The sequence below is a fragment of the Pseudochaenichthys georgianus genome, unplaced genomic scaffold (assembly GCF_902827115.2).
Source record: "Pseudochaenichthys georgianus unplaced genomic scaffold, fPseGeo1.2 scaffold_2218_arrow_ctg1, whole genome shotgun sequence".
NCBI lineage: Eukaryota > Metazoa > Chordata > Actinopteri > Perciformes > Channichthyidae > Pseudochaenichthys > Pseudochaenichthys georgianus.
Window position 1 is genome coordinate 5,001 of NW_027262855.1, and position 9,906 is coordinate 14,906.

Below are 9,906 nucleotides of genomic sequence, written 5' to 3' on the forward strand. Positions count from 1 at the left end.
GCTCTGGATAAAAGCGTCAGCTAAATGCAATGTAATGTAATGTCTCTCAGTTGTGTCTCTGTGTCTCTCAGGTGTCTCTCAAGTGTCTCTCAGGTGTGTCTCTCAGATGTGTCTCTGTGTCTCTCAGGTGTGTCTCTCAGATGTCTCTCAGGTGTGTCTCAGGTGTAAGGTGTGTGTCTCAGGTATGTCTCTCAGGTGTGTCTCTCAGGTGTGTCTCAGGTGTCTCTCAGGTGTGTCTCTCAGGTGTCTCTCAGGTGTCTCTCAGATGTCTCTCAGGTGTAAGGTGTGTCTCTCAGGTGTGTCTCTGTGTGTCTCAGGTGTCTCTCAGGTGTGTCTCAGGTGTCTCTCAGGTGTGTCTCTGTGTCTCTCAGGTGTCTCTCAGGTGTGTCTCTCAGATGTCTCTCAGGTGTGTCTCTGTGTCTCTCAGGTGTGTCTCTGTGTCTCTCAGGTGTCTCTCAGGTGTGTCTCTCAGGTGTCTCTCAGGTGTGTCTCTCAGGTGTCTCTCAGGTGTGTCTCAGGTGTCTCTCAGGTGTGTCTCAGGTGTCTCTCAGGTGTTACCGTGATGCTCGTAGCTGGAGACCCCGGGGTCGTCCCTCGTGACGCAGGGAGGTGAGCCGGAGTCACCTGAGCCTCCACCTGGCCAGAGGAGGGTCAGCAGGTGAGATCAGCGTAATGAACGTGCTCATAATGTGTTCATAAATGTAAACAGAAAATAATAAATTGTTATGTTAAATATAAATAATTTGTAAAATAATTATTATCTTGACCCTGAAAAAATAAGTAGAAAATATAGTTGTCAAAAAATTCTATAAATATATGTTATTTATGAAAAACATGTTTTATGAAGAAATAATAGAAAATACTTTTTTTAATATATTTATTGAAATAAGCACGTGAATAAATAACAACGTTTATACAACATGTTCCTATTTCTGTGCTTCTTTATTTAATTGCTGCTCGTTTCTTTAGATGAAACGCATTGAAAGCAGAATCCACTGAAGGAAGTGTCCTCTGACTCACACACTCCAGAGGCCTCACTCCTACAGAGGGTGAGTAGCGGTGAGGTGCCGAGTGAGCTCATACCTTCGGCATGTCTGCAGGGAGTCGCTGGTCCTGCTGCTCCAACGTCTGCAACACAAACACCAGATCAGCATCGTCTCATCCCTCCCTCCTCGCCAGCTGCTCTGGGTCTGCCGCTCAGCCAGTTCCTCACAGCGAGGTGAGCTCAGAGAACCATCCAGAAGGCTCGAACAGAGCAGCGTCTCCACGGGGCGTGAGAGGCGTTCACTGTCTGCTAGAAGCTCGTTAACCTGCACCGTAGGTCTGATGTGAGGATGTGCCATGTGTTCCAGAACAAAATGACTAAGGGTGCATCTGAGATTAGAGAGGGTGCAGTGGTAAAGTGCTATTTTTATAAGTGGGGAGTGTACCTAACACCCGTCTAGGGGGTCCTCACCTCCTCTGGGGGGTCCGGGGGCATGCTCCCCCGGGAAGATATTTTTTTAAATATTGAAGTTCAAAGCATCGATCTGGTTACTTTGAGAGCAACGTTAAGAGCTCTATGGATCTAAGTGCTCTTTGCCTGATCATGCCTTCCCAGTCCCTCATCACGTAGCCTATCAGAGCATGGCGCCAGTTGGTGCAGCCAGTTGTGGTGAAGGCATCTGACTTACTTGAACTGAAATGTCTGCAGGCAGAAGATGGCATCTTTTGTACATGAATATTCAGCCGATCTCTGTTGTGAAACCATGAGCTGCAGAATGAGCGCCTCACCCCACTGGACAGGCGAGTTGGTATACTTTTAGATACACCTGCAGGCTCTGTTCTCTCAGAGGTCCTCTGGCACTTGCGGGCCGCCGAGGGGTGGCGGTGTTTCGGGGCAACGAAGACGGCTGTGGCTGCTCCGCCTCTGTGGGCGAGGCGGGCAAAGCCGGCGAGTCGGGCAGGAGGACGTTCGTGTCCACGACAGTAACGTAATGTCCCCATGATCTGAACTGTTATACCTGCAGCAGATGCAGTGTGTGCTGGGATAAGGGCTGGTTGTTTGAACCGTGTTCTGATCCATCACTGACTGCTGTGTCAGCACCTTGCAGATGGTGAACGTGCAGCGGCACAGGTCACGCGCACCTGACATAATAACGTTACTTACCGTTTAAATTGATCAAATAAATGCAGCAGACAATTCAACCACAATTATAATTTATTTTATTTCAACTATATTCTTCTTCTTCTTCTTCTTCTTCTTCTTCTTCTTCTTCTTCTTCTTCTTCTTATTATTATTATTATTATTATTATTATTATTACTACTATTGTTAGTAATAGTAGGCAAAATGTAATATTTTTCATTTTTTTAATTTTAATTTTTTTTTTTTTACTTTTCATTTTTCAACTGAGGGGGCAATGCACCCTTATGCACCCCCGTAGAACCGGGCCTGGGATGTGTAGTCATGGAAACAGAGTTTTGATCATCATGTGAGGTCTTAATGAATCGAGTAGCCAGCTGTGTCCTGACCCCCCACGTCACTACCGTTCCCTTTCCTCCCCTCTCCCCTGTCTCCTCTCCCCTGTCCTCGTTTCCTTTCCTCCCCTCTCCCCTCATCTCCTCTCCCCTGTCCTCGTTTCCTTTCCTCCCCTCTCCCCTCGTCTCCTCTCCCCTGTCCTCGTTTCCTCCCCTCCCCCCTCCTCCCTGTTTATCTCCTCCTGCAGTCTGGCGACGCCCCGTTGGAGGCGCCGCTCCTCAGCGGTCTCTGATGCCCGTATATGGACTTCCTCTTCCTCTCGCGCTGCTCCTGCGGCGCGAGAGGAGGGTCCTGCACAGGATGCGACCCTGACCCATGTGACGTCATCAGCTCAGCTATGACATCATTTGAGCTGTTTCGGAGCTGCAGGAAACCAGCGTGTGATGAACCTGTACGCTTCGTTTGGATTCACTTTATTTATATCACGACTTTCAAGAACTAAAAACTAAATCTACAAATCAGGAAGTGCTTCTGCGGTATCTATGGAAACGATATGGACTTCTGTTGATATGGAACTCTCTTGAAGGATCACTGAGAGCTTTAGAGGGTGTGTGTGTGGTCCATTAGTTCAACCACACACACACACACACACACACACACACACACACACACACACACACACACACACACACACACACACACACACACACACACACACACACACACACACACACACACACACACACACACACACACACACACACACACACACACACACACACACACACACACACACACACACACACATTACATTGACTTACATGCATTTCCTGGAGACCGACCCTAACCCTAACCAAGTCTTCACCCTGAACCTCCACTGTGGGTTCAGACTGGATGCGTTGATCCGGATGTTATCGCTTTAAATGTAATATATTTGGTTAAAAAGCAAACAGATTGAAGTGAAAGTCAAAACAATGAAAACAGCCTAAAGAAATATTGCAAATCTAAAAAAAAAAACTTCTATTTAATGTAAAAGATACAGTTCAAATAAAATGATAAAAGCTAAAAGTAATAATAATAATTGAAAAGACACTGAACAATCAACAACTTGATTAAATCATATCGGCTTCAAATAAATGATAATGGACATTTTTACAAATATTCTCATTCCCATTATTCCCATTATGTCTCTTCCTGTTTCACATGAGCAGGATGTGTTGACAGTGAAGCTGAAGGATGCTCGCGTGTGTGCAGGTGTGTGTGCAGACCTGCTTCCCCCGGAATAACCCGCTTCCTCAATACCGCTGCATCACGTTCCTCACGAGCTCCTAAATCAATCACGTTCCTCACGAGCTCCTAAATCAATCACGTTCCTCACGAGCTCCTAAATCAATCACGTCCCTCGCGAGCTCCTAAGCCCCTGAATTCATAGACAGTTTCTCCAGAAAGATCCTCGACATGAAGCTGCTGGAAGATGGAGGCTGCTCAGCGCGATGAAAACACAGCCTGTTTATCCCGGGTTACTCCCTCTAATAACCCGGGTTACTCCCTCTATTAACCCGGGATAGTGCCTCTAATACCCCGGGATATAGATATAATAACCCTTAGTATTAAATAAACCAGCTTCAAGATGCAGAGAAGCGGCGGTTCTTACCTGCAGACTGCGGGGGGCGAGCGGAGAGTGGCCGAGGAGGAGAGCCTGAAGGCGGCGAGAGAAACGCGAGGATAGGGGTGGAGGTGCGGAGGGAGGGAGGGGGAGAGGAAGGAAGACAGAGGAGACAAGGAGGAAGGACACTAGACGAGGTGAGGTGACAGGGGAAAGGAAACAAGGAGATCAAAGGTGAGGAGAGGGAAAGACGTAAAGAGGAGAGAGAAGTAAGAGGTGAATACAACAAGTAGAGGAGACTAAAGGAAAGGAGGCGAGACAGGGGAAAGTAAGGAGTGGAGGAAAGGAGAGGAAACAGAGGAAAGGAAACAAGGAGAGGTGAAGGGGGGGTGGGTGCTTCCTGTTGCTCGGGCGGGTCCACTGCATGGTCCACTGTGACGTGAGGAAGGGGGGGTGTGTGGGGGGGGTGTTATTATGACATTACAGAAAATCGATCTGCAGGAAATATGATCCTGCAGATATTATTATTATTTTTGTTTTGTTATTATTCTTAATATCCTTATTATTATACCTTATAAAGATAGCCAAATATAATTGTGTTTTTATTAAATACTCATTAAATTGGAGTAGTTTTGATTTAAATACAAATATATATTAACAAAAAAAGAGTAAATGTGAAGAAAATCCAGAAAGTGTAATTCGGCTTTCCTCCACAAGATGGCGTAGTATAACCACAGATATCTGTTCGTAGTTGAATCCGCGGTATAATACATTATTGAGAAACAAACAAACAGAAATAGAATATTAATAAATACAAAATAATTGTCTTTTTTATCCACGAGTAATTGTGCTTTAATGAGAATTTTAGACAAATACAATAAAAAGATGTGTAACTTTCTGACACCCTGACACTGGCCCTTTAAGACACGTGACGTCATCCCTGGTGAAAGCTCAGTACAGAGAGTAAAACATGTCAAGATGGTTCCCTCTTGTTCTGATTTAAAATGGTACCGTCAGGATCCATAAACGGAATTATAACGGTTGTTTATTGCTTTTCGTAAAAAATGCACAAATTAAAACTACGGTTAGTAAAATAAATATTATTGACGTTATTGTGAGATAGCGTAAGAATGTACCACTTAGCAGCCTTTTATACATGCTAGTATCAGTGTTTCATGCATGTAGCACAAACGTATCCACATTTTTCATTCAAATGTTGGCATTATCTGATAAAAAATATATATTTGTATAAAGAGAGAGCGATGAACAACTGTTATGTGTTGAATACTTGGATAAAACGACTGTATTACTCTCGTCTTCACGGGACCAAAATACAACGACCGAGCGCATGCGCAGATGTAAAACCCATCATCTGAAACCGTAGATGATCTTTGTCTGAGAGAGAAATGGCGTCTGATGATGCTTTGGGCTCTTTGGTAAGAATCTTGTTTTGAACTAAAACGTTATTACTAACTGTCTATTTTACATTTAATGACTAATCTGTGTAACTTAAGAGTCTACAACGAGTCTGAGGGTTTGATAAATACAAATTAAAAGGTTTACCGAAGCAGTACAAATAGATATTAAGCTAAAGCTAGCCGAGAATAAAACACGTGTTTAAACGTTTCAGTCGTTTCTGTATAAAATCAGAAATGACTGAGTCTCTCATGTTGTCAGGACATCAGGGTTTCTTTATTAGGGTTTTATTGAGATCCTAAATCCTGTAAATTCAATTGTGTTTCTGATATTCTAGTTTATTCATACATGGTTTCTATCAGCGGACACATTTGAGTGTGACACCGCCACAGCTGTACCCAATGGTGTTATTTTTAATATAACCTTTAATTGGAATTTGTAAAAGAATAATGATTACAAAGGGAATGTCATAAACACAAAGGAAACCAAATAGGGCAAACAAAGTAATTATTAATATACATGTGGAGCATGTTTAAGCATCCATTGTGTAAAGGACAAAGACATGGAGATGTTTTCAGGAGTTTATGTAATAAAGAGTTTTCCAAGAATTATAAATGTGATCATTTCAGTCAGGTAGTGTGTAACAAAGAAATATATTCTTCTGTTGATTCAGATAATTAATAGTTAAGGAAATAAACAAAATTACATTCTTTGCTTTCCCAAAAAGCAAAAGTATAAGAATGAATTGAAATATAATGAACCCTAACTATAGATTACAACATGCTTCAAAAAGACAACAAATATTAAATAATACACTAAAATATTGTAAATAATACAAACATGTCAAAGATAATAACCAGGTTTAAAAAACAAAACGATAAATAAATAGAGGAGACCTTTATTCCATGTATTTATGTATCTTCATTTCGATATACATGTATATATAATATAATAATGTTAAAGTCGTGTTTTGATTCGTTGCAACAATAGAAAACGTATTATTCCTTTTTTTAGCTTTAGAAATTTATTAAACTTAATGAATTTTTGCTGATTTTGTAAATAACTGAAATGTTGTTGTTATTTGTATTACATGTGTTGTTGTTGTGTTGCAGGGTCTGCAGGGTCTGCAGGGCGCCTCGACTGGCGCTCACGCTCTGTCTCTGCCGGCAGACGCTTACGGGAACGATGTAAGAGCATTTTGATAATTTATAATTCATGTTCACGAGGACTGAGTGCCCGAGGAACAGCAAGTCCTGCACCTGAGAGGGGGACGGTTTACAGAGCGACACAGGGAGGAAACACGGTGGAAATACGTCTAAAAGTTCACGATTACGACTAAAAAATCTAATAAATAAAAGGCGCAGATTTAGTTTGTGATATTAGTGTTTAGTTTCCTGACCTTTGACCCTTCAGGGACTTCCTGCTCTTAGCGTCTGACTGCATTATTAAAACCTGTTTCTCTTCTGCTGGACTTTAAACATCTCACTGAACATTTTACATCTCTTGCTAATGTAATGTCCTTCTTGCTCACTAAATGTATTTAGTGTAAGCTGTAATTTAACCCGTTAAAAAGATCGTTTACAGATTTCTGTTTTATAATTTTTGAGATGTTTAAATTGAATACTTTTATATTTTCTACTCATTTTATTGTTTCTCCAGAGCGACCGCCTCGCTGCGCGTCGCCCCGCTCGTCAAGACACGACTCCCAACATTCACTAAAATGCTTTTATTGATTTAAAAGGACGTGCCTCCGCCAAGAGAAATAGTCCGTTGTTATCGTTTGAACTACGAAGCAACGGCAGGAGCCGCTTCGATCGCGGTTCGTTTTTTTATCACAGATTTGAAAACATGGCTGCTCGCTTTAAAAGCAGCGGAGGCCACGATGTCATCTCGGTGTCCCTGTCCTCAGGCCTTGGAGAGCGTCTCGGTGTCCCTGCCCTGGTCCGTCTTTTCGCCTCTCTCACTTCTCCGCTGTTTTCTTGTCCCTCTTGTCTCGTTCTTTTCATCGGCCACTCAGCATTCGTCCAAATTAATTAAATGAATATTAGAGTCCTCCATGTTGCTCTCAGACGGAGACAACGGGAAACTAAAGACAAACAGTTAATCGACCGGACTTGTTTCTGCCGCCTTAACAACGGTCAATAAGTCCTCGACAGCTGTCTGTTAACAACGTGTCACATGTTCTGAATTGACCAATCAGAATCGAGTATTCAACTAAGCCATGTAATAATAAAGTGTATCTTATCTTAAGGAGTCAACTATTGGAAATAGAAGTCGTGTTTAATTTGAACGTACTGTTAAAATAATCTTTAAAAAGCACATCTGGATATTAATTAAATTATAATGTTTCTTTCTCCGAGAAACCCAAATATATATTTAATTTACTCTAAAATGAGACCAAAGTATTCAGATCTGAAAACAGTTTGTACATTAAAACAAAACGATATCCTTCTGTTTGCAAGTATTTTTAAATATGTAGATTATTTTATTTTGTTGATCCACTTTGAGAACTCTTTATTTCACACTTCTTAAAATAAATGAACTTAAAAAACAGCTTTTTGTTTCTTCTTTCAGCCTCAACTGGAGGTCATGTGGGCGATGAAGGCCTACAACCACGCAGAGGTGTACTTCAACGTGAGAGGACTCTTTAAAGTAGAGACACTACATAGTGATATACACCTGAACATCAGCAGGAGAGGACTCTTTAAAGTAGAGACACTACATACTGATATACACCTGAACATCAGAAGGAGAGGACTCTTTAAAGTAGAGACACTACATACTGATATACACCTGAACATCAGCAGGAGAGGACTCTTTAAAGTAGAGACACTACATGCTGATATACACCTGAACATCAGCAGGAGAGGACTCTTTAAAGTAGAGACACTACATACTGATATACACCTGAACATCAGTAGGAGAGGACTCTTTAAAGTAGAGACACTGCATACTGATATACACCTGAACATCAGCAGGAGAGGACTCTTTAAAGTAGAGACACCACATACTGATCATCAGCAGGAGAGGACTCTTTAAAGTAGAGACACTACGTACTGAATCTCTTCTTCTCTCTTCAGCTGATTTCCTCCGTGGATCCGAAGTTCTTGAAACTGACGAAGATGGACGACGATATCTACAAGATCTTCAGAGACACGTTCAAAGACCTGGACATAAAGAAAATGAACCCCGACGACCTGAAGTCCGACGAGATGAAGGAGGTCAGAGGGGATGTGAATGTGTATGTGTTTCGACGGACTCCGAGGCCGTGTGAGTTACAGTAATCTACCTGTGTGCAGGTGTGGCGTCCGTTCTGCAACCAGTTTCAAGGCCTGATCGAAGACTTCAACTACGGCACTCTGCTGCGCCTCGACTGCGAGAGGGACTACACCGAGGAGAACACTATATTCGGTACGTTGCTTCATCCGTAAAGCACGAAAGCTTCCATTTCATTATCTAACCTTTCGTATGTTCCCGTTTGCAGCCACGAGGGCTCAGTTCTTCGCCGTTGAAATCGCCCGGAACAAAGAAGGCTGCAACGACGTCGTGTTCACGTCCAAATCCCCAAAGTGCGAATCGTAGAGAATAAATCCTTTTTCACAAAGACGTCCCTCCAGGAAACCAACTGTAAGAGTGTCCCCAGCTGCAGATTGAAGTTATACTTTATTAGACGAGATCGTTTTCTGTTGTTAAATCCTCATCGAAACCAGGTCTGTGGAAACAGCCTCGTGATGTTTGGACACGTTTTGTATTTACTGTAAAGTTTTATTGTGCCAAACCTAAGTGTTTATTTTATTTTGCTTGCCTGTAACCAGAGGACCCACGAATAAAAAGTCTTTTACTGAACGTTTCAGACTGTTTATTTCAGGATGAAAATCTGGATTTAGTTACGATGCTTTCAAAAAAGTCATAGTATTTCAGTCATGTGACCGTGCTGTAGTTCCTTTATAGCCCAACATTAGCCTCCTATAGCTTAGCGGTGGAGACGTGAAGTCATGTGACCGTGCTGTAGTTCCTTTATAGCCCAACATTAGCCTCCTATAGCTTAGCGGTGGAGACGTGAAGTCATGTGACCGTGCTGTAGTTCCTTTATAGCCCAACATTGGTGACGTGAAGTCATGTGACCGTGCTGTAGTTCCTTTATAGCCCAACATTAGCCGCCTTTAGCTTAGCGGTGGTGACGTGAAGTCATGTGACCGTGCTGTAGTTCCTTTATAGCCCAACGTTAGCCACCTTTAGCTTAGCGGTGGTGACGTGAAGTCATGTGACCGTGCTGTAGTTCCTTTATAGCCCAACGTTAGCCACCTTTAGCTTAGCGGTGGTGACGTGAAGTCATGTGACCGTGCTGTAGTTCCTTTATAGCCCAACATTAGCCGCCTTTAGCTTAGCGGTGGTGACGTGAAGTCATGTGACCGTGCTGTAGTT

The 9,906-nt window shown here is 42.5% G+C and overlaps 2 protein-coding genes across 2 annotated transcripts in view; one reads left to right on the plus strand and one right to left on the minus strand.

The window, feature by feature from the left end:
- The window catches only part of LOC117441949 (dematin-like), a gene marked incomplete at its 3' end in the record, with an annotated part of 4,966 nt that extends 3,674 nt beyond the window's left edge, over positions 1-1,292 (minus strand). The window contains exons 1-2 of the mRNA XM_034077959.2: positions 1,084-1,292; positions 559-636 (exon numbers count right to left, since the gene is read on the minus strand). Of these exons, the coding sequence (XP_033933850.1) occupies positions 559-636; positions 1,084-1,092 (87 nt within the window). The remainder of the gene's footprint in view (positions 1-558; positions 637-1,083) is intronic.
- A 4,125-nt stretch (positions 1,293-5,417) lies between these two features.
- Positions 5,418-9,327, plus strand: pbdc1 (polysaccharide biosynthesis domain containing 1). Its single transcript, XM_034077960.1, has 6 exons — positions 5,418-5,501; positions 6,594-6,668; positions 8,056-8,115; positions 8,562-8,702; positions 8,781-8,892; positions 8,966-9,327. Exons 1-6 carry the CDS (start codon positions 5,472-5,474, stop codon positions 9,061-9,063), a joined length of 516 nt encoding a protein of 171 aa, XP_033933851.1. The 5' UTR covers positions 5,418-5,471; the 3' UTR covers positions 9,064-9,327.
- The last annotated feature ends 579 nt before the right edge of the window (positions 9,328-9,906 follow it).

What these genes read in the sequence shown, in the direction of transcription:
- pbdc1 (XM_034077960.1), top strand. Translation starts at nt 5,472, where the DNA reads ATGGCGTCTGATGATGCTTTGGGCTCTTTG. An exon ending in ACGCAGAGGTGTACTTCAAC is followed by an intron (nt 8,116 to 8,561) that starts GTGAGAGGACTC and finishes TTCTCTCTTCAG; the next exon opens with CTGATTTCCTCCGTGGATCC. An exon ending in AGTCCGACGAGATGAAGGAG is followed by an intron (nt 8,703 to 8,780) that starts GTCAGAGGGGAT and finishes ACCTGTGTGCAG; the next exon opens with GTGTGGCGTCCGTTCTGCAA.